Consider the following 25,183-nt stretch of genomic DNA (forward strand, 5'->3'; position numbering starts at 1 on the left):
TGGCGACCAATCCATATATGGCAGCTGAGTAACAGCTACAGCTCAGCTAGGAGCGGCCAAGGGTAGAATGAGTAGATAGGGCTTGTGATGTGTCTTAGGGTAGGTTTTTATGAGTGCTGAGCTCAACATGCTACCAAAAATAGTGGTGACACATCCATGTGGCAGCTGGGTAACGTGGAGCTCAGCTGGGAGCGGCCGAAAGTAGAATGAGTACATAGGGCTTGTGACGTGTCCAGGGGTAGGTATTTATGAGTGCTGAGCTCAAAAATACTACCAATAATAGTGACGGCTCATCCATATGGCAGCTAGGTAACTGCTACATCCCACAAGCCCTATCTACTTATTCAACTCTTAGCCTCCCCCAGCTGAGCTGCAGCCGTTACCCAGCTGCCATATGGATGGGTCGCCACTATTTTCGGGAGCATTTTTGAGCTCAGTACCCATAAAAACTTACCCCAAGACACGTCACAAGCCCTATGTACTCATTTTACTCTTGGCTGCTCCCAGCTGAGCTGCCGCCGTTACCCAGCTGCCACATGGATGGGTCACCACTATTTTTGGGAGCATTTTTGAGCTCAGCACCCATAAAAACCTACCCCTAGACACGTCATAAGCCCCATCTACTCATTCTACTCTTTACCGTTCGCAGCTGAGCAGCAGCTGTTACCCAGCTGCCATATGTATTGGCCGCCACTATTTTTGGTACCATTTTTGAGCTCAGCACCCATAAAAACCTACCCCTAGACACGTCACAAGCCCTATCTACTCATTCTACTCTTGGCCTCTCCCAGCTGAGCTGCCGCCATTACCCAGCTGCCACATGGATGGGCCGCCACTATTTTTGGTAGCATTTTTGAGCTCAGCACCCATAAAAACCTACCCCTAGACATATCACAAGCCCTATCTACTCATTCTACTCTTGGCCGCTCGCAGCTGAGCTGCAGCTGTAACCCAGCTGCCATATGGATTGGCCGTCACTATTTTTAGTAGTATTTTTGAGCTCAGCACCCATAAAAACCTACCCCTAGACATGTCACAAGCCCTATCTACTCTTCATACTCTTGGCCGCTCCCAGCCGTTTTCAGCCGGTTCTAGCCGTTTAGCAGCTGGTACTAGAAATTTAAAAAAAAGGTTATTGCTATCATTTAATATGAATTAAACCAAAACTATGTTTTAAAAAGTTGATTCCTACGTAAATAATGATGAATTTGCCCTAAAAATAGGCAAAAACGGCTAAACGGCTGAGCTGCAGCCGCCAGCCATTACTTTTCCAACTTTTTGTTCGATTTAGGGAAAATAGACCTACCAAGGATTACCCATGCAAAATTTCAGCTCGAAATTCGAATTCTAAGTGCCATTTGCTCACTGATTACGAGATGGTTGCATTAAAAAAAAAACCCTTATGTAATTTAACAAGATAGGTTAGGTCAAGATATGAATATGCAAATAAGCCCCCCGCAAAAGTTAAAAATAAAAAAAAACCTATAATAAGGTTTAGAATAGGTTAGGTTAGGTTAAGTGTCCACTCAGTTGTTTGTCACTCCTGCGTTTGTCATAGGACCAAGTATAATATATATATGTGATTATATTTAAGGTACCAGTTCTTTAAAAGCTCGTTTTTAGACCTTTTTTATTCCTTTATACTGAATCTAGAACAGCAACAAAGCTATAAAAATCACCCAATAATGATTTTGCCGCCATTTTTTTATATTCGGATAAACAAAAAGTTGACAAGTCATCTATTTTAAAAAATCTATTATGAAAAATACATAACAAAAAAACTTCAAATATACCTATGAAACTTACATGAGCGTACTTTCAAAAGTTATTTATGCAATTTTTTACGTGAGTTAAGTAGGATAGGTAAAGGATAAACATATTTTAAGCTTCCAGTGCAAATCAGCAAATTTGAATTAAGGAATACTGTAAAATACTGGGTTGACTACTTTCAAATAAGCAAAGCTCAAAAAATTCAGACAGTCAAATAACAATTAAGAAATATAGAGACATCACTTATCATATTTAAGTTAAAGATAATCAACAAAACAACAATTTGGTGTTAATCTTTTGTAATTTGCTATATAAGAAGGATGAAACCATCCATAAAAGCGAAGCTCTGAAATGCAGACGAACATTAACTCTTGTAGAGTGTCAGAACTGAATAACCAATGTATAAATATATTTATAGTTTTAACAAAATTATACATAAATTTGTTGCAAAACTTCTTAAATACAGAATTCTGTTTGAGGACATACTGACATTTATAGGACTTGATTATAGACATGATTTGCTAATATATTATACCTTATTGTAATAGGAATCAGTATTCCAAAACTCAGATCAATCGGATGATTATTTCACATAAAAATGTTTGTTAAAAAAGTTAAAAATCAACATGTTTAAAATGGACGTACGGACATTCTGGTAAACGACTATAGAGTTGCTACGCTTTCTTAGTCGTACCTAACTATAGGAATCATTAAGCAAAGTTTGAAATCGATAGGACAATTCTAACATGCCCATATTTACGAAAAGCTATCCGTTACGTAAGGACCGACCCTATTTATAGAAAAGCTTCGCTTTTAACAAGGACATACTTTGATTTTAATATTGATTTTAAAGAAATTTCCAAATAAAGCAAAGGACGTCCTTGGCCCCAACAGTCCAGACAATTTCATGGAAAAGGAAACTACGATATCCATCAACTTTGGTATATTAAGATTATAGAACTCTGGCTAATTTAATATTATTTGGGGCCATAGTAGTGTTAGAAAATTCAAAGGAAAACTATGTATAAATAGGAAGAAATATTCGAAAAAAAGGAACAAAAACACAGGCTTGCTAGTTTTTTATGAAGAGTGCAGTGGGGGGGGGGGGAGGGGGGAAGGCCTTATAAAATTCCAAATGCATGGCGTCTACAGGGGGTGGGTTGCATATATCCTAATCTTAATTTTTTTGTGGGTTCTATAGATGTAAAACTCTCCACACTATTACAAAAATACCCATAACAAATTTTTATGGGTTAAATCCCACCCACCAATCATTTACTAAAGTTATTTTCTTCAATTGTGTGTTTGAATGAATCTGTTAAAATCTTTATACCTCTCCATGGGTAATAGTTATTGATGTAGAGAAAAAGGATTGAACAGGGATTCTAAGGGATAAGACAAGGAACGATATACAACACCCCAAAGATGATAAAAGTTATTTCTATATAAATAGCTTTCCGGGAATATAAAATGTACAATTATAAGAGTAAAACCAGTTTTTTAGCCCCGAAATGCCGAAGGCACGGGGTAAAAAAAGATTGGGAGAGCAACATATATAAAAGATGCGAAATAGAGAAATAATGTGACAGAGAGAGAAAGAGAGAGAATGCGAGAGAAAGAGAGAGAGAGAAGAGAGATAAAATAGAGAAAGGTGGTTGAAAGAGGCTGCGCAAACAAGTGTTTGTCCGTGTGTCCGAACATTACAACCAAAAAAAAATCATACGACAAATTACCTAATACAATATTTTCCCCTGAATGAACAACCAAATTCTTTCGCTTTTTTGTTACACTTTTTAAAAGTGAAGCTTTTGTATAATTCGGGTTGGTTCGTCAGTCCATCCATCCGTCAGTCCGTCAGTCCGTAACGTTTAGCTAATTTCGTTAATTTAGGTATGTTAGAATTGTCCTATCTTATCGATTTCATACTTTGCAAGTTTGCATGGTGATTCCTGTAGTAGTTTGGTACGATTAAGAAAGCGTAGCAACTCTATAATCTTTACTAGAATGTCCGTACGTTCATTTTCAACACGTTGACAGCTAATTTTTCTATGATATAATTATTCGATTGATCAGATTTTTGGAATTCTGATTAAAATTAAGCCCTAAACTTGTAAGTATGTCCGTAAAGATTATCTTGTATTTAAGCAGTTTTCAACAACTTTACTTAAAATTTTGTTTCGACTTATATAAATTTAAAGTCTGATTATTCAGTTCTGACACTCTACAAGTGTTAATGTTCGTTTGTCTTACCGTTTCAAGACTTTTCTATTATGGATGTTGTTATCCTTATTAAATTAATATTAATGTTGGTGTTATTTTGCTGTTTTGAATTAAGACTCTATTCGAATGTACTCTGTGACTGTGACCCCTGAACTCTCTGACTCCGACCTGGGGGATATAGAGATAGGACAATGAATGATAAATTAATCTTTACCAGGTTATCAAGATAAACAGCTGAGGTGGATTCTTTAAAATGATATTAGGGTCACTGCATCGCTGGTGAGGCAAAATAGATATTGTGAAAAATCCTTCAAAATCACATAAACAAGGATGACAACATCCATAAAAGCGAAGCACTGAAACGGTAGGACAAACGGACATTAACACTTGTAGTGTCTGAACTGAATAATCAGAATATAAAAGTATCGAAAGAGTCAAAGCAAAATTGTAAGTAAATTTGATGGAAAACTGCTTGATACAGGATAATGTTTATGGACATACTTACATTTTTAGGACTTTATTATAGAGTTGCTTCGCTTATACTATTGTTCTTTGTTGTCCCAGGATCAATAAACTAAAAATCAGATCAAATGGATAATTCGATCACATAAAAATTTTTTGTTTAAAAAGTATAAAAATCAACATGTTTAAAATGGACGTACTAAATTGTACCTAACTACTACAGGAATCATCATGCAAAGTTTGAAATCGATAGGACAATTCTAACATGCCTAAATTAACGAATAAAAGCTATCTATCTCAGCCGGACAGACGGACGTACGGACCGACCCTAATTATAGAAAAGCTTCGCTTTTAAAAATCTATGTAAAAAAATTTAATAAAATCTTATGTTAAAAACCCATCTATGATTTTATTTAATTTTTGTAGATTTTTATATGATTTTGGAGGATTTTTCACAAAAACGATTTTGCCGCATTAGCAATGCAGCGACCCAATTTTTTTTAAAGAATCAACCTCAGCTGTTTAGTTTTACTTGAAGATTAATTAAAGTTCCAATAACCTATCCTGTTATCCCTGACCCAACACAAAATTTAAACAGAATATGTTACCATGGAGAGTTCAGAGCAAACTTTTAATATCAAAATAGAGAGTCATCTATAATACAAAGTAGAACGATGTTTGTTTGTCTGTTTGTAGCGAAGGATCTCACTAACCGCTGAACCGATCGGGTTCTCCTTTACAGGGTAGCTTCTCATAGGTCCCGGGAAGGTTTATAACTATTTTCTTGGGAGGTGGGACACCCCTAACCCCCCAAAAAATGAAAAATCCCCCCCCAAAAAAAAAAATCTAAATCTAAAACACGAAAAATTAGTTTGATAAAACCTCTTGGGACAAAGCCCCTAGAGCCTAGGGGCGAAGCCGCTAGTTGATAAATATATTAATAAGACAATTATTTCCGTATTAAGCGCAGCATTGAAAGCTATGATTTTTTTTTGGATGACATGGTTTATGGGATGTTTATTACAGTAGTCCCCAAAGTTTAATAATAATGTTTTCTGATTCGTTTTCTTAACAACTTTGGGGACTTTCACTAAATTTTGATTGGTTGGTTCATAAAGTTGAGTGTCCAAACATTTCAACCTGTAATTGTATTCTACAAAAGGTGAAATTTTGTGTATCATCATTGGGGATTGACATTGATTAATCGGCTATTGTCTTATCCCTTTAGAATCCTGTTTGTATGGTAACTAAGTTAATAGAATAAAGCCTGCGCAAAGTTAAGAACAGAAAAGCGGCAAAAAAAGGTAAAGAACAGTCTGATAGCCTACGTCTCATTTTATTCTAATACTTCAGACAAAAAAAATAAAAAAATAAAAAGCTAATAAGCAGTTGAAGATCGTTCTGGCTATTTGTGTAATTAGATAGTAAAGGGGGATCTTAATTAGAAAAATCAGACCCTATTTTTCCTAACTTAAAAAATTAAAAAGAGATCATTTTTCAATATTAAAAAACGATATAGGTCCTAGGAAGGTTTTTCTAGCGTTGCTTTACGTCTTATATCGAATTGCAAACGACTTTCCTTCACCTTGTATTGTATGTTTTAAACAGTTTATAATTATACGTTTTGCTTTAAAAGATCTATTTGAAAAGAGTATTGTTCAGTATGTAATTGTACAGTACAAAGCTAAAAGTACATGACTTTTTCACAACCACGAAATGAAATCCTTTAAATAATAGATAAGGTTGAAAAGACATTTTCAGATAAGACTGTTCATATAATCTTTAAAATAAATAAAAACAAGAGAATTAATGTAACAGGTTTTCTCGTATTCATTCGAATCCTGTGGATAGGAACCGGTTCTCATCTATACGAAAAAACTATGTCTAGCATCGTATTTATCCAGTTTTCTACGAATAAGAAATGTATCCGCGGAAAGCTGTTTATAATACGATACGAGAAATAACTATTAAGTCGATAGGTAGTTTAATTCTAACAAGCCCAAAGCTTAAAGGTATATCATATGAACAAAAAGTAAGTAAAACTTTCCATTAAAACATTTCTTTGTAAAAAAAACCGCAGTTGGTCTATACTCGTTTGTCTCAATTGTAAGTTTAAATAATAGATGAATTGAAAAGTGTGGATATTGGAAGATATGTAATGTATATAATCGAATATATTCCCTGTTTATAAATAATTCTTGCTCGAATTGTTGGAAAGTTCACGTTCTCTTTTCCTTTTCGTCGCCTCAGCTCCTGCAAAATTAAGTAATTTCAATATAATCATGGATCTAAAGGGATAAGACAATGGCCGATATATCCCAAACGATGATACACAAAACTAACCCTTCTTTAGATTTAGTGGTTGAAACATTTGGATACTCAACTATATTAACCAACTAATCAATATGCAATAAAAATCCACAAGGTTGTTAAGCCAACGATTAAGAAAACGTTCTTATAAGATTTTGGGGACTAGTTTAATAAACAGCCCAATGTCCCCTCCCTCCCAGCAATATAATAGATATAGTATATCTAGATGGTCAAACTGGCCTAAAAATCCGTCAAACATAAAAAAAAAAGAAAATTCTAAAGCATCATTGTTTATTTTTTGTTGTGTACGATTCATTCCAATAATAAAAATGCAAACTTATTAAGTATGTTATGTCACATTATACGATGGAAGACAAATTTTTACATAATATAATTCACCCAAGAAAAGCTTAATCATAAGAAACACGACTGATTATAACTAACTCATTATTCGAACGAAATGAAAAAATAACAGCCCTTCACATAACAAAATCTGTACACTGTCTAACCAATAAATTGGCGGATTGGAGATCCACTATTTTCTATTTGGCTTGTATAGAGCATGTATCTAGATTATACCTATTGTGATTATAAATAAGACACTAACGTCAATGTTAATCTTCTGTCATTTATTTCAATATTAGAAAAGATAAAACATAGGATTTATCCTGTTTTGAGCTTGCATACATTTATGTACGGTCTGTCCGTCCGTAAATTATTATTTTAGATTCTTTAAATACTTATGTTAAGTTCACAAATAACTTTTAAAGGTCGACCGATTTTTTCTGTAGGTCAACCTAAACAAGTACAACCAACAAATACATTTATAAAATCGGTCAACCTAAAGCTTCTAGAGGTCGATCTAAAATTACCAGAGGTCGACCTTTGTCTTTTGTGAACTGGGATCTACACTTTGTCTGGATTAGTTGAGCTCCACTTTAATAACTTTTAGTACCTTGAAGTTTTAAGTTGTTTAATATAAATAATTATTTCTACTGCATGTTTAAGGATAAGAAATGAAAATTTATAGGGGAATTAATATTTTGACTTCACACAAAAGAAGTTACTGTAGTAGGTATTCCCATTTGGGCCTGTACGTCAGTCCATAAAGGATAAATCTTATCGTTAATATTTTAATTGCCCAATCATTTTAAAACTTGGAATGGTTATTCCTGTAGTAGGTAGTAAGGTACGATTTATTTATGTAATATCGAGTGTACTACCTCTAAATTCAACCATTAGGAATAAAATCCGCCAACAATAAATTCTAAAACCCGCTAAAATCTTTTAAGTCTTCCAATTACATACCTACAATTTACATTAATTGTCTATGTATTTATCCTGTCTTAACCAGTAAATGTTTAATCTAAAACATGTCAAATACAGAGAGAATAAAAAAAGAGTGTTCCTCGAAAAACGCCAAAAGCCAAGTTTTATTTATTTTAAACAACCAGTCAAATTACAATGTTTGATTATTGTTTGCCTGTGAATAAATGTTCAAAAGGGGACTATCCACGAACGAGAGCAAGTGATTTTAAGCTCCTTCCAGCATTGATTCTAAATGTTATTTAGGTCAATATACTAGGGTAATGTTGAATATTGTTATATCAATAATTAAACAAAAGTTTTACCATAATATTCGTTGAAATGTTAGGTAAGCATTTTTTTATGAAATATCATCAAATGTTTTGTTGAGTTTAACAGTTCAAATAAAATAACACGCTAAAACATAATCAAATGCTTTAAATTACGAAAGTACACTAATACAAATGTTAACAATATTACAAGTTACCATCCCTTTATCTAAATTAACACTTTTCATTTTAAAAGTTTATGTCACATCAATTTGAACTCAACAAAACATTCGATGATATATAGTTAAAAAATTCTTAAATTTTGAAGCTTTTTTCATATAAAACCATGGTAAAACTTATTTTTTTTAAATTGATAAAACGATATTAATAATAACACTAGTGCATTCACTAAAAAAAACATTTAGAATCACTGCTGGAAGGTGCTTAGAATAACTTGCTCTCGTTCGTGGATAGTCCCCTTTTTAGGAAACCTTTTGGGCAATTTTGGAATTATTGTGGAATAAAACTTATAAGTAATTCTAACCTAGAACCTAGATGAAACTAATTTTCTTAAAAAATAGCCTAAACCCACAAAAGACCAAAAAACCTCCCTTAAAAAATTGGTCTCAAGCCATTTTAGATATATCAAGGAAAATTATAATTCATGAACATTTTTGTAAAAACACCCACTGACAAAAAAAAGACGTATAACCACTGCAACGTTGGCTGCAGATTACAACATACCTCAATATGTACTATGTCATGATGTCAGAGAGTCCAGGGGGGGGGGGGGGTGGGTCATTAGCTTTAAATAAATTAGGACTTGTTGAAATGAATAATCATGATCATATGCCTTTATATTGTCCTATCTATGGGTGAAATTCAGGAAAGGTGCAATCTTTTTCTTATTACAAGAAAGAATATCAGAATATTAATTCGCAACATCAATTGTGAGTCACTTTGTTAATTTATGTCATTTTGTTTATTTATGACAATAAAGGTACTAAGAAAGAGAGGGAATGTCTGATTGAGCCAATAAATGAATCGCATCGGAGCATACATGAAATCTCATTGGTTGAATTAAACTGAAGTTTTCTAGATTTTTTATTAGAGTTAATTAGAGCTGTTCTTTCAACTTTTACTCGAATCAAGTCCATCACATGAAGTACTGCCTTCATATTGTTGTTTCACGTCTATGTTTTATCTGTGCATTAATAATAAATATGCTTCATCTATTGCAATCATTGTAAAATAATAAAAATCCCTTTATGAATTGAAGTTAATAAAATCATATTTTTTTCTTGAGTTTCTATTAAAACAAAAAAATAATATCTCGGACTTCAAATGTACATGATTTATAATCTTTAATTCGTAATTCGTATCTATTATAAACATTTAAAATACATAAATTCGTAGTTTGTTTCATGTTTACCTCGAAATAAATTATATATGGAATAATACACGGCAGCGATGTTGAAAAGAGACTATCCAAGGAAAAACACACAGCTCAATTTGTAGGAATATATTTCGATTAAATCACATCTAATCCTTGTCAACCTGCACAAAATTAACCATATTTCATATATTTATAGTAAAATCAATTATATAAAAATAAAATAACAACAAATAGCAATACAACAGTACATTCGTTACGTTTTCAACAGGACCTAGCGTTGTACTGTGTATACACTGTACACATATGGGAAAGGGAAAGGGCATATTTTTTTCATTTTGTTCATATAAAGAGTCAGCTGTAAATAGTCGCATTTCTTAAGATAAAGCTTTTCTCACGTAAATTATATCGTGTTAAAATTTATTTTCTAGTATAGTGTAAAGCATATTACAAATCCTTTAATAAGTTAGCTATGAATTGTTGAATTCCTTAATATAACGTTAGCTTTCTAGAAATTATATACTCAAAAAATTTTTAAGTTTTTTGTCAGCTGGAGGAGTTCCTTTGTCAGATTTACGAAAAAGGGGTTCACACTATAGTTCTTCTCTCCTATTTCTATTTTTATGACTTTTGTAGCACTTAGAAAAATTTGTTTTAGAAAAAGTGACAGGCAAAAACTAAAAAAGTATTTTATTGTTTCTTAACTACAAGTAAAATGCATGGTGGGTAGCATCAAAAAATTTTGGTATTTTATTTTCACAGAAGCTTTCCAATGCTCTTTTTAGGTTCAGGTTAAGGGCTAGAACTTTTTAATTTATAAAAAGACCTTTAAAAATATTGCTAGAACCCGCAATTCACAATCCGAAAATCCGCGATCCACAAAAAAAAAACAAGAATCTGTAATCCAAGAATTAAACCTTTTCTTTTTTTGGGCGGATTTTTGTAAGAATCCAAATCCGGCTCAAAAATATGATGGATTGCCAACCCTACTTAAAACAGTAATTTTTCGTCCATGAAATACAGAAATTTAACATAAAATTAAGGCAACAGATGTTTAAATAGTCCTCTATTATTGCGATTTTATAAAATAAAAACACTTATGTATAAATGTACTATTTTATTGAACATATTTTTGTTGATGGAAAAATAAAAGAAAACAATATTTTTCCTACAAAATACTAGATAAAGTTGATACCAAAACAAAAATATTTTTCGTACTACGCGCATAATATACCTACCTACTTTTCAAAAATCACCTAAAATGCGCCTAAATGAATTCTTACTATCTTGTAAAGGGGGAGGTAGGTTGTGCTAAAATTCCGTAAAAGTGTGAGTTTTAAGGCTTAAAAACAGTAGTAGAACGAAAAAATTTATGTTAACTTAAAACAACATTTTTTGTCTATAGTTCTTGCAATAAGGAATACACATATTTAGTGAATATTATCGTTCTACTACTGCTTTTAAGCCTTAAAACTCACACCTTAACGAAATTTTAGCACAACCTACCTCCCCCTTTGTCCATAATATTATATAAATTAAAAGGTTGGAATATACCGTACTGCAATTTTTCTCATGGTTAAAAAATATCTACCTGGATTTCAATATGATGCTTGGCCAAACCGAGAATACCTGGTAATTTAATAACAAATATATGTATTCTGATAATTGTAGTTACTGGCAAATATTAATATGTTATGCAAATAAGTTTAAATAACATATTTTTAAGAATAGATATACTTTGTTTATTTAAATACTTATAAAATACATAGCTCCAGAAGGCTTAGGTATTTAAATAAATATAAAATTAGTTTGAAATTTGATAAATTCTCTGTAAAAGCTATATTAACAGCAAATATTCCTAACTAACAATGGTTATTCTTTTAAAAAGTCTGTCTTAACCTAACCTAAAGATTATACACAAACGTTGACAAAAAAAAAGATTAAGTATGTGTGTGTGGGGGGGGGGGGCATTATTTGTGCTCTGCTAACGATTGTAGGAAAATTGCCAAGAATTTAAATTTGTTAAGTTTCCTGAAACAAGTTCAGCATTTTCCTCCAGATCTTCTTTGATACGTGGCCAAGCTTCCAACACCTTTTTATCTACAAATCAAAATAGAACAAGATTAGTTGTCCAAGGAATCATTGTTGAAATAGTCAGATTTATGGTACAAAAAGGGTGGTCAAAAAAGTGAAAACGCTACTTTTTTTAATGGACGTACGGACTTTCTGGTAACGATTGTAGATTTGCTTTCTAAATTGTACCTAACTTTTCATGGAATCTTTATCCATAGTTTAAAACGAAAGGAACGATTGTAACCAGCGTGTCGGAGCCGTTTAATTTTGATGCGGCTCCGCGGAGCATACGGCTCCGGTTCCGGCTCCTACCTTAAAATTAATATATAAATTTTTGTTCATTATTGAATTTGATAAAATAAAATAAATAATAAAAAAATATTTTGCTTTTATTTGATTAAAGCTATATAAAAGTAGAAGAATGTGTGTCTATTTGTTAAGTAACAATAGTTTTTTAGTTTATTATATGGAAATAGGCCGTTGCCAAATTATAAAATTACTTTAAAAAATCATTTCTAGCTAATCTGGAGCCGGAGCCGTTTTTAACGAAAAATACGGCTCCGGCTCCACCAAAAATGTTGCTGCTCTCGGCTCCCGGCTCCGGCTCCGAAACGCTGATTGTAACATTACCGAAAAGATTCAAACATGACGCACGGACGGACAGATCCTAATAATAGAAAATCTTCGATTTTAATAATCTTACCTACTAGCATAGCATTCATGTCCACTTCAAAGAAAAGTTGTTCCATTAGAATATCTTTATCCACATGAATCATTTCCTTCAGATATTCAATTGAGGTCTCAATCTAGAGAAATTATTTTAGTAGCGAAGATAGTTAAAAGATTAATATGTTCGTTCTTCTGAAGTTCTGTCTGTCCATTTTTACATTTTTTTCCACTAACCAAATATTATTTTCGTATAGCATCGTATTACAGACAATTTTCCACGAATATTTACATAAAAATCATAGAATTAATACCAGTTTTGTTAGACCAGGTCTTCGGCCCAACGGATCTAACACAACTGGTTTAAATCTTATTAATTTTTTCAATATCCGCAGTAATCTGTCTATAATACGATGCGACAAATAACTAGGTACCTTTGTGATAACTACAGCACTGGGATTGAATGGGAGTTTAGGTAGGTAGTGAGCCCAGCCGAGATACGGGCAATCGGTCAACTCAAAATAATCGGTCATTCGAGAATTTCCACTTAACAAACCCTAAAACATCAATAATAGAGTGAAAAGTCTACTCCACAATTTGAAATTTAAGCAAAATTATGGGCTATTTTTTGTGGGGAAAAAGTTATAAACCTTCCCTGAACTTACGAAAGCAGAGGTGAATTCTTAAAAAAACTTTTGCCCCACTAAAATCAGTTTGCCCCACTAAAATTTTAGTGAGGCAAAATTATCCCCTCTAAATTTTTAGTTTGCCAAGCTGATTTTAGTGGGGCAAAAGTTTTTTAAGAATTGACCTCAGTTAGCGAGATCCTTCGGTACACACAGAGAAACATCTGGTTACTTTTATGCAAGAATTATTATGTTTTTTCTCACCTGGGTTGGAATGTTGGAATCGTCGATGCTATCATCTACAGAAGAATTTACTGAAATAAAATTACAATAACTAACAATCTTAATTTCACAAAAAGTCTTATAAATATATAAAAAGCTCGTTTTGCTAAATAAAAATATATATATTCAATCTCTGACAATAGCCGATTATTTTCCCCTCGGAATGCTAATGCTTTTTAGAGTATTAACGACAGACCGACGGACACAGTGAGTTGTATACTGGATGTACATTCGTACAGGGAATCATCACATAAAAAATAAACCCCCCATAGCATTACGGACGGACAGAGAAAATGAGTTATACAGTAGCTCCGCTTCTACAAATATTCTTCACACCTGCTCTTCTAGTCCAGTTAGAGCCGCGGGATCTATTCCAATTGCCTCGCCATCCCCCACCACCACCTCTCGCCCTCCATCCGCCGGATCTGCCTCCCCCGCGCCAGCCAGATCCATTTCCTCTCCATCCACCGCCGCCCCCTCGCCAACCTTGGAAGATTTTGTCGAATATAAAAAAAATACAATATTGTTGAAAAATATCTAATTATTCCCCCACAACCCCCACCCCCCTCAAAAGAAAAATGACATATTTTGTACGTGAAGAAAGTCGCTCAAAAACTCAGCATGTGAGGTCATAAAATTTTTAGAGGTTTTCTTTCCCACTTCCCTTCACATCACCCTCATTTTTATGACGTCACATGCTGATTTTTTTGAGCAACATTCTTCACGTACAATATTTTTTGAGAACATTTTCTTTTTGACCATCTCTATGTAAAGTTGGATTTACAACAGCAAATTTGGACCCCCTAAAACTGTATACGTAATTTTTAGGAATGTGTACCAGTACCTACTTGGTCAACATAAAATTACCTCAAGCTACTTTTGTTATTGTTTTCTTATTGTCATTACATGAAAATAATTTTATAACTTTTGGGCCAAAAGAGATTTTATAAAAAAAAATCCCGAGCGGTTGGATTTTTACCACCTTATAGGTACCTAGGTAGGTAGTCGTATCATAATTTATAAGAACGTTCAAATTTGAAAATTCAGCCAAATTGTTTCATTATATAGGAAGTTTCATTAGAAGCATCGCTAATGAAAATAGTAACCTAATCTTTATTTAAAATATAAAAACACGGCAATTTACATCAAAGTGATATGTCGAGCAATGACCCCCCCCCCCCCCCTAAATATTATAATTATGAAATATATTAAAATTAAGGTAGTGGGGGTAGTTTTTTGTTTGTTACTTAATAGGTACTTATCTTATATTGGTTACTGGGTACGGGTAGACCCGAAGGTTTAGGCATAGAACCCCCCCTCCCCTATTTAAATTTATTTTAAATATATGCATTTTTACGGAAAGCAACTAAAACACTATCATTTAAGAAATATTTAGGTAAATTACCTCTATTAGAATTTGGTGTGGAAGAATTGGTAGCTGTATTGCCTGATCCACCTCTCATAGTACCTAATATTTTCTGAAAAAAATATCACAAGATTTTATCAACATTAAGTCTGTAACCTTGCAGAGGGTTTAATCAAAATGTGACACAAACTTTTCAAAATCTTGATTTCTTTGCCAGCGCTGGCAATCATCCAGATAAACAACATCTGCGGTCTTGTGGATAATATTAGCTAGGTATATTTCTGATAACTTGGCCAACGGGCAATAATCGTTTTCAATGTTGGTTGTGCCTTGTTCCTTTAGGTCTGGCTGCGGCCCAGTTAAAACAGCAAGCACAGCCAGGGGCGGCACGTTAGCAAAGGTATCAGGTAGTTGGTGCAGTGTTTCAGGTTTTACATTTCTGATGTTTCCAGTATCGACCTCTCTTATCTCTATCCGTTCTAGAATATCCAAAATTCCAATTTTCTTTCTATGCAGATTTAAAATCTTTACTCTTGCCACCATTCCATCAATCTCGTCTATGCAGGCACACAACTTTCCAATGATCAATTCTGATTCCTTTAGCCTGGTTGTCCTGTTTTGTTGTTTACAAAAGTGCATGGCCATGTTGATTTGAATATTGTCTTCCACCTGACCAATGCTATCAGATGGAATTGTTTTGATCCAATACTTGACTGAAGATTCAGCTTTGAGAATGCTAAATCTGACTTTACTCTCGTCTTTTCTTTCCATCTTTAGGTCATCCTCCTTAGACCCTTCCACTGGTTCTATGTTGTTAAGATTATGCCGAGCAAGACAGCCTCCAGCCTCTGCACCTCTACAATAACCTGTAGATATAAAAGCCTGGCACAAGGGCAGTTCATTTTCATTAGCTTTTCTCCTCTCAAGACATTCCGTTAAAAAATCTGACAAACTGCCGGGTACATTCACTCCACACCTGACCAACATAGTGTGTAGGTCCTTGGCCTGAACAGTGTTTTCAGAAGATATGAGGATCAAAATGTGTGCAGAATCTTGATTGGCATCCTTCACCAAACCAAAACGGTGTTTAAACGTCCTGACGTCTCTTTGGGGAAGATCCCAATGGATCAAAACGTTTCCAGACAAAATGTTATTGGTATAGTGGTCAGATGTCTCTAGAAAATTATCAGTTATTATGATCACATTGTGTCCACTCAGTTTCCAACTAATCTCTGTATAATGACAATCATTTTGATCGAGGAGAACTGGATTGTAGCCAGCAGCCAGCAACAGTCCATTCAGCAAGTTTCCAGCTTCCGAGTCCTTGCAACAAATATAGGCTTTACTGCCAGCAGAATTTATTAATATTCTTCTCAAAACTTGGACTATTTCAGCAAACTTTTCCTTGTGATTGTCTTTGAGTTCAGCAGTTATTAAGATTCCTTTGAACAAAACGGTTTCCAGCATGTCAGAGATCAAAACAGTAAAATCTAGTTGTGATTTGTTGTAGAATTCAGAGACGACAGGGCTCCACTGCTCAGAAACAATTATTACTTGCATCACTTTTCTGGGTTCCACTAGATGCGGCAGCAGTGGTTTGTGGGCATGTTGGGGGGAGCAAAATTCAGCCATCAACGCAGTCATCTCGTTGGGAAAGAGACTCAGAGAGATGTGGGCATCCTCTATGACAAGGTGACATGAGCGCATCATGTTTACAAGCTGTAATCCCTGAGCGGGTGAGGTTTCATAATCAATCAGGTATCTCTTGAGACAAGGTGGACTTGTAACTAATATATCAGCGCCGTTCGTCAGATTTATCATTGCTGTCATATCCTCCATATTATCATGAACAGAACTAACTCGGATATGCTCCCCTGATTGGCCAAGGTCGACAAGTTCTTTCAGGGTTGCGGCAATTTTCGTGACATCTTTTGGGAAAGGAGCTAGAACAATACACAGTGGACTCAACCCTTCATCGGGAAGATCTTCATACAAATGCTCATGACTCGAACCTGGCATTAACTTATCCAACATGGGCAGTATCCAGCCAAAGCTCTTGCCCCTCTGTGGATCAGAAATGGCCAGAACTGAGTGATTGTCTCTGACGGCTGGCCACATTCCAGCCTGAATTGACGTGGCGTGCCATATTTGACGGTCACGTCTGGTTTGATTCAACTGCTGAATGGCAAGATTGAGACGAGAACTAAACTTCATAGAAGTCCAATCTTTCACAATGTCTACTTCACCATTGGAATCTATGAACAAATCAAAAGGTCTGTAGTTCATATCTAATAACATTTTCATCACTTTAGAAAATTAGCTTAGTCTCGTTCTATATCACAGATTGCAGCCTAAAACCTGAGGTGGGTTCTTAAAAAATTAAATCGAAAATTTAACTTTCTATTAAAATTATCTTTGTAAAATAATTACAGTATGTCTCCTAAGGTATTCCTAAGGATCTCGCTAACCGCCGGACCGAAATGGTTCTCCTTTACAAAGTTTTAGGGAAGGATACTCTATAGATCTATATACCACATTCCCACAAGAGGAATCGCCACTAGAAAACGAAATTCAATTGTTTTTCTCGTATTCATTCGAATCCGGCCGGTCGTCATCCATACGAAAAAACTATGTCTAGCATCGTATTAAATCCAGCTTTCTACAAATATAAAAAGTACAATCATAAGATTAAAACCAGTTTTTTTAGCCGGTGCCTTCGGGGCTGGTTTTATAATTGTACATTCTATATCCGCGGAAAGCTGTTTATAATACGATGCGAGAAATAACTATTATTTTGCTCTACACAACTTAAAGGAAAATTGGGATGAAGTCGACTTAACCCCTTTCTCAACCTCAAATGCCAAAAGATGCATCTAGAGGCGTAGCCGCTTACCTGTGTGAAGTCTCCAAAATTTGTAAAACATTCAACTTCACATAACCCTACTTCGATCTATTTGATTTGAAAAAGAAATTGTAACTATATAAATAACTTTGTATAACCTAATACCCTATAATCGAACCTATTTTTTAAGAATCCACCTCTGCTGTTGTAATCGTTTACTTATTTATAATATAAGTTTATAAATATCTAAAACAATTTTCGAATCTTCAGTTTTGTTTTAGCTGTTCGGTGTACACTAGAGACATCAGTGTTGCCAGATTTTTAAGAGAGAAAGGGCCATTCATAGAAAAACGACCTTAAAATTAGTCATTGTCATAAATAAAAATTTATTTCACTGACACTTTTATTATTTATTATTATACTGACCCCTGTGATACTATAAAATGTTTTTCTTTATAAGCATTTTTATACAGAATTAATATTTTATTAAGTACAACTGGCAGCATAAAACCTTATATGAAAGGTCAATGCCTCAGACTTGAATTATATAATAAAGTTAGATATGAAATGTATATTTATTCTAAAAAAGTTTTATTAAATGCAGGGATCTTAAGGATTAAAACAATGGACGAAAACTTCTAGCAATCTACATTATAATAAACAAATTTACCACTTGTTTGAAAAAGTTTATTAGACACTGTGCTAGAAAAAAAGTTTTTTTTTGTTTTATCTCTCTTATTTCTGCCCCTCTATCTCTGTACCTGTCTGTCTGAATTTTTATATCTTTTAATGGCTGTCTGATATGATAAAAATGTATACATTTTTCTACTCCTTCTCCCCTCCAAGACAAAATCGTGTGTATTCCTTTCTCTCTCTCTCTCTCTCTCTCTCTCTCTCTCTCTCTCTCTCTCTCTCTCTCTCTCTCTCTCTCTCTCTCTCTCTCTCTCTCTCTTTCTCACTCTCTCTCTCTCTCTTTCTCTCTCCCTCTCTCTCTCTCTCTTCCTCTCTCTCTCTTTCTCTCTCCCTCTCTCTCTCTCTCTCTCTTCCTCTCTCTCTCTTTCTCTCTCTCTCGAGGAGGGAGGAGCAGAATTCGAAACCCCAATTTTTTATTTTAGATTTTAAAATAAAAAAAAATTTGAGGGAGGATTTTTTTTTGGGGGGGGGGGAGTTGAAGGGGGTTGCCCCCCTCCTTTTTTAAATTTTAGTTTAAAAAATTAAATTAAAGTTCTTTTTTTTGGGGGGGGGGATATTTTTTTCTAGGGGCGATTTCTTTTGAAACTGTGGTGGCAGCCTTCCCCAAAATAGTTATAAACCTTCCGAAACCTATGAGAAACTACTCTGTTAAGGAGAAACCGATCGGTTCAGCGGTTAGCGAGATCCTTCTGTACAGACAAACAAACAGACATCCTGTTACTTTATTATAAGGATATTATATATATCAAACTATCTATCTTTTAAGAGGACTTTTTTACTCGTTTATTTGAATCAGTGGCGTGCGAAGAACTTTGTCTAGGGGGGGGCATTTTGAAGATTTTGTAAAATTTTGCCTGTGTATTCCTTTCTCTCTCTCTCTCTCTCTCTCTCTCTCTTTATGGGGGGGGGGGGCATTTTGATTATATATACTAATTTTAAATAAGGGCGTTTTAAGGGTTGGGATTATTTGATTATGGGCCTCCTAGTCCTTATCCCTTCTTCCCCATCCCTTACCCCATCCCTATTTCCCATTTATATCCCCCACCTCTTTCCCCCCCCATCTCTTCTCCCCCATCCCTTCTCCCTACCCTGCAATGACCGAATGGAAGGGAGCTAGAAAGCATCTTCGAATAAATAGTACAGAAGATAAATTAACCTTTCCCCCCCCCCCCCTCCAACACAAAACATTTTTAATGGGTTGAAGGGGATGTTATAAAATCTCAGCAGGAAGGATGAATAACCCCATTAAAATAAATTGGGGGGGGGGGAGATAAAAACACTCATTTTGGAAATAATTTACCAAAAATTAACCTAATATGAAAAAATGATATTAAATATTTCTTTATTGTATGACAACAAGGATGACAACATCTTTAAGTAGCAAAGCACAAAAAATCATTAATAAGAATACAGACAAGTAGATTTAAAGAGCATCTGTTGAAATAAATATATATTTTAGGTAGAAAAAGTCACAAATCCTTTTTCCTGTATGTTGTGTGATGACAGTCAAAGTAAATTACTTACTGGATGCTCGAAACAGCAAGAAATTTTATTTTTTTTAATATTATAATCCACAAAAAAATTTATCGTACCATAAAAACCAAAGATATAATGAACTATGTAAAAAATAAAAAAAATTTCTTGTCCTTTCATTGTGATAAAAAGCAGAAACCATTTGGAAGGGGGCGAAGCGCAAATTTTTTTCTTCAAATATGCAGGGAGGGAGTGGTTTTTGGGCTATTTATTACACTAGTCCCCAATATTTCATAGCAGAAACCATTTGGAAGGGCGCGAAGCGCAAATTTTTTTCTTCAAATATGCAGGGAGGGAGGGGGTTTTGGGCTATTTATTACACTAGTCCCCAATATTTCATAGCAGAAACCATTTGGAAGGGCGCGAAGCGCAAATTTTTTTCTTCAAATATGCAGGGAGGGAGGGGTTTTTGGGCTATTTATTACACTAGTCCCCAATATTTCATATAAAATTTTCTTATTCGTTGGCTCAACAACTTTGGGGACTTTAATGGAATTTTGATTGGTTGGTTAATTAAGTCGAGTTTCCATACATTTCATTCACTAATTGTAATCTATATAAGGGGTAATTTTGTGTATCATCATTGGGGATGTACAAAATTTCTTTGGTAAAAAGTTTATATTATACAAAATAAAATACTTCCCATAACCTGGTTTGTTATGTTCAGTGAAAAAAGATTATAACCTAATTTCTACACTAATTTAAAAATTTGGTAAGGTTAAATGTATAGTAACTGTCTGATTGGCGCGAAGCGCCAAAATTTTTTTTTGGAGTATTTCTTGATCTTTTTTTGGAAACTGGGATAGTTTTACTTTTTGTAGGGTAGGGGGCAAAAAGGGGCATTTTTGTTGACCAGGGGGGGGCAAAATGGGGCATTTTTTAACATTTAGGGGGGGGGGCAGGGGGGGGGGGCGTTTTGGTCGCTAGGGGTGGGCGATTGCCCCAAATGCCCCCTTCGGTTCGCACGCCACTGATTTGAATCTCCTATCCCCTCACGAAAAATGTTTTTTTTTCTATTTCAGTCTTTTGTATAAGGTGAAGGGGAGGGGGAGGGTCTTGAAAAAAGTAGTGGTATCTGTCTATGTAAAAGAGATTATATAATTCCTCTTTCTCTATATTTCTTCCTTTATTGCCTCTTACTTGGAAAAAACCAGAGGCTTAACAGTACGTATACTCCAGGACTTGATATTCGCCAAAAATTTTTGGCGGCATTCTGGTTTTACACTTTATTAAACGTTTGGCGGCTTGGACAGCAACTTTTTTGGCAGACATCAAGGACGTGCAAGCTTTTTTTTACAATTACAAAATTAAAATTTTAATAATTTATGTTTTTATCGATGGGGCGTTGAGGGAACACACCCCTAAACCCCCACCCACATAAAAAGGATAGTGTGTTTATAGTTATAAATTAGGATATTTATATTTATTCTTTTTGGAGGGGGGCGGGGTGAAATCACTCTTTACCCCCTTTGACGTCAAAGAGGTTCAAATAGATAAATTTTAAAACAAGAGACTGGTAACACTTCCTTTGCGGCCTCTCTGACGTCCTTTACTGTTGGAGATTTTTCCTCTATCTAAACCCACGACCGCTGCTCAACAAGTAGCTCATCCGCTCATCGTCGGGGAGGTGATAGGTTCGAATCTCGTCCCGACACCGCCTCATAGTTAAATACGTTAAAAATTGTTCCTACTGCTGTTATGTCATGCAGAGTTAGGACTACTCGGACAAAGGTCGTGCAATTTAAGGGTTGATTGTCAAATATCCTTTGGTGTTAGAGTATCGCATCCCATAACAGACATATGATGCTCTATATTCTCTAGATGATCCCTTAAAAATCGAAGGAAAAACCAACCCTCACGAGGTAAGGTGATAAAATGTTATCATCGCAGCGGCTGCTAAGACCTCAAATATATTCTGTACATTGAGTACAAACATTACAATGCAGTAAAACTTAACTTTGTTTAATTTAATCTGAATTTAATATTTCCCAATATAAATCCTTTTCTCGTATTCATTCGAATCCGGTGGATAGAAACCAGTTCTCATCTATGTCTAGCATCGTCTTATATACAGCTTTCTACGAATATAAAAATGTACAATCATAAGATTAAAACCAGTTTTTTAGCACCGCGGGGCTAAAAAAACTGGTTTCTTATAATTGTACATTCTATATCCGCGGAAAGCTGTTTATAATACGATGCGAGAAATAACTATTCTTGTATAACTATATAGTTGAAACTGAAGTTAAATGTACGCATTATGCTGAAATTAGGTCATTTCTAAGTATATTTATATTTCATATTTAGTTTTCTGTTCAAGGACGTCCAATGGGGGGGGGGGGGGGTAAAGAGGCGATTACCCACCCCCCTTAAAATGAATTTGGGGGTGCCCCCAAAATTTAGATTTTTGAAATTTTGTATGTTACTGCTCTATATTAGAACTAGCGACTACGCCCCTAGAGGCCTCTAGGGGCACTTGAGGAGGAGAGAGTCGAATTTTTTTGGATTTTAAAAGAAAAAGTTAAAAAAAATTTACGCTTGACGCTTATTTTTCGTTGAACTCTCTTTCTAAAATTGGTAATTTTTTTTAAAAATTTAATTTCTCTAGGGAGGGTGGTGGTACCCTCCCCCAAAATAGTTATAAACCTTCCCGGGACATATGAGAATCTACCCTGTTAAAGAGAACCCAATCGGTTCAGCGGTTAGCGAGATCCTTCGGTACACACAGACAGACACACAGACAGACACACAGACATCCTGTTACTTTAGTATTAGGATTTCTCCTGATATCCTTTCATCATTTTTAAAGAATTGGGCCTATAAGAAGCTTTACTGCAAAGGAGAACCATATAAGCTACACAAAAAGATCCTTTGGTACACACACACACACACACACACACACCACACCACACACACAGAAAGACAGACACTCTGTTACTTTATAGCAAGCAAGCAATGTCTATAATTAGATTTTCTCGTATTCATTCGAATCCTTTGGATAGGAACCGGTTCTCATCCATATGAAAAAACTATGTCTAGCATCGTATTATATTCAGCTTTCTACGAATATAAAAATGTACAATCATAGGATAAAAAACAGTTTTTTTAGCCCGTGCCTTATAATTGTACATTCTATATCCGCGGAAAGCGGTTTATAATACGATGAAAGAAATAACTATTATTGAATTTTGAATATTAAATCTTTACTTGATATGTGATAATCAAAGAAAATTTTCATGCCAAAACTGCACAAATCCTCTGGACTTGCAACAGATCTATAGTATAGATGTATAAGCAGACAACTACCTCCCCTCCTTTTTCAATGACCTGTTTCGTCTGCTTCTAAATTATTTTCTGCTACTTGGCTGTGTTAATATAATCGACACCCTTTGTTGATTTTCAATGACCCAATAGAATGGTTGCACAAGGTGGTTGCGATTTGGAGATACAGTTATTTAACCCTTTCTCCCTCTAGTGTTTTACTCCAATGGACTTGTTTAAAATGGACGTACGGACTTTCTGGTAGCGATTATAGAGTTGCTGAGTCGTACCTTACCGTTACAGGAATCAGCATACAGAGTTTGAAATCGATAGGACAATTCTAACCTGTTTAAATTAACGAAAAGAGCTAACTGTAACGGACCGACGGACGGACTGACCCTAGTTATAGAAAAGCTACGCTTTAAAAAATAAAATAGTTTACACAAAAATCTATATTTTGGACGTTATGATCACAATTAATTTGGATAACAATATGTAACAGAATATTTATAATTTAAAATGATAATGATACAATGATTCAAAAAATGATGATGGCAAGAATTTCACAAACTCTTTTTATATAATAATTATTAATTAATACATAAACTATATTTATTATTATTATTTATTTCAGAGGCTATATTATTATTATTATTATGTGTTTAGGGACCATTTAGAATATTTACATAAAAGAATTCTCTGCATTTTATAAAAAAAAAATTGCATTGAATAAGTTGAATTCTAGAAAGTGCCTATTTAAATAAATAATGAAATTTTAAAATTTTATATGAATCATAATTTGTTAGATACCAAACACAAAACTAATTAATATTGTACTTTTATGATTATGTTTTACAGTAATAAGATAATTGATAAAAACTAATTGATAAAAACTAACTGATAAAATATTAAATTTTTACTTTACATATAATTTTGTCTTTGCAAAATTAGACGTAAAAGTCTTATTGTAGGAAATTTGGGGAATAGTCCTTTTAAAATGACTTTTAATAGGTTATTTTAAGTTGCCCCACAGGGTTAGGCAATTGGCCCCGCAGGATTAGAGCCCCCCCGCAGGGGCTAAAATAGGAGAAAAGCTACTGTGAAAAAAACGAAGAATCGCCCCTTAAGCAGCGTTGCTACGAAAGGGACTATACCCCAAAAAAAACTTTTTTGTTTTGAAAAGAAAATACAAAATATGAGGAAGGGTAAACAAGATTATGACTGTAAAGTAAAAATTAACAGAATACATTTGATATCTATTAGGGTTGGGCCGGATACCGGATATTAAAACTATCCGGATACCGTATGTCCGGATGATTTTTAATGCCGGATATCTGGTTATCCGGTAATTTGTCGGATATCGAACGTTGGCCAGATATCCAGACGGAACCAGATATCTGGAATTATAAATCAGCCGGATATCCGGTATCCGGCCCAACCCTAATATCTATAAATAAAAGTTTTTTTAACAAAACTTTATGGTTTTTGTACGTGGTACATGTATGTAATAGAGAACTTAAGTGTTTTAGCTGTAAATTATTAAATTAGAATAAATCCTATTTTTTTTTTTACAAAAGGTTTAATATAGGACATAATCAAGATATCTTAAAGGTCAAATTAGAATCAAGCACCAAAATTTTGATTTAAATTGTTTGTATATGTATTAATATTAAAGAATCTCTATTAAATTGCTGGAAAAAAAATAAAAGTAATTCAATCATCAAATTAAATCTTCTTTTTACTGGTAAAACAAATTGATTTTAGGACGCCAAAACCCCAGAGTGTCTTTGAGATAAAATTCATTAAAATGGTTTCCCTATTTTCTTAAGACACGTGGTCATTTCAAAGCCTTTAGCGAGGCTTAATCCAAACACGAGGTGATTCAGAAAGAGGGAAAAATAAAATTAGAAGGGTCTAATGCTCAAAAATCAGTATTGGTTTTAAATGGTCATTTACCCCTTAATTATTTAAATAATTTTTAATCAAAATGGAACATAATCGCTTCTTAGGAGCATTAATTTTGAATTAAATTTTTTGAAAAAAATAGATAAATTTAAAAATTTTCAGGATAAACCCCCATTGGCAATGAAGTGTTGACATTTCCTTTGTTTC

General features: G+C 34.2%; 2 protein-coding genes across 3 annotated transcripts in view; both read right to left on the reverse strand.

Moving 5' to 3' along the window:
- The window catches only part of LOC145325922 (DNA helicase MCM8-like), a 106,174-nt gene extending 91,302 nt beyond the window's left edge, over positions 1-14,872 (reverse strand). Inside the window, exons 1-8 of the mRNA XM_080168931.1 lie at positions 14,782-14,872; positions 13,713-13,862; positions 13,359-13,408; positions 12,903-13,025; positions 12,506-12,608; positions 11,760-11,829; positions 11,321-11,357; positions 6,633-6,705 (exon numbers count right to left, since the gene is read on the reverse strand). Coding sequence (XP_080025057.1) covers positions 6,633-6,705; positions 11,321-11,357; positions 11,760-11,829; positions 12,506-12,608; positions 12,903-13,025; positions 13,359-13,408; positions 13,713-13,862; positions 14,782-14,839 — 664 coding nt within the window. The 5' untranslated portion in view covers positions 14,840-14,872. The remainder of the gene's footprint in view (positions 1-6,632; positions 6,706-11,320; positions 11,358-11,759; positions 11,830-12,505; positions 12,609-12,902; positions 13,026-13,358; positions 13,409-13,712; positions 13,863-14,781) is intronic.
- On the reverse strand, positions 14,851-17,881 carry LOC145325923 (putative ATP-dependent RNA helicase TDRD12). 2 transcript variants are annotated; one of them, XM_080168933.1, is made up of 2 exons: positions 17,782-17,881; positions 14,851-17,100 (listed from the first exon to the last, which is right to left on the reverse strand). In XM_080168933.1, the coding sequence occupies exon 2, from the start codon at positions 17,044-17,046 to the stop codon at positions 14,911-14,913; it is 2,136 nt and encodes a 711-aa protein (XP_080025059.1). In that variant the 5' UTR covers positions 17,047-17,100; positions 17,782-17,881; the 3' UTR covers positions 14,851-14,910. The 2 variants fall into 2 exon arrangements, with proteins under 2 accessions (XP_080025059.1, XP_080025058.1); XM_080168932.1 differs by having other exon boundaries at positions 14,851-17,093; positions 17,782-17,863.
- Positions 17,882-25,183: the final 7,302 nt, after the last annotated feature.

This window comes from Acartia tonsa, chromosome 8, assembly GCF_053477335.1.
Source record: "Acartia tonsa isolate MP-2025a chromosome 8, ASM5347733v1, whole genome shotgun sequence".
In the NCBI taxonomy this organism is placed as follows: Eukaryota; Metazoa; Arthropoda; class Copepoda; order Calanoida; family Acartiidae; genus Acartia; species Acartia tonsa.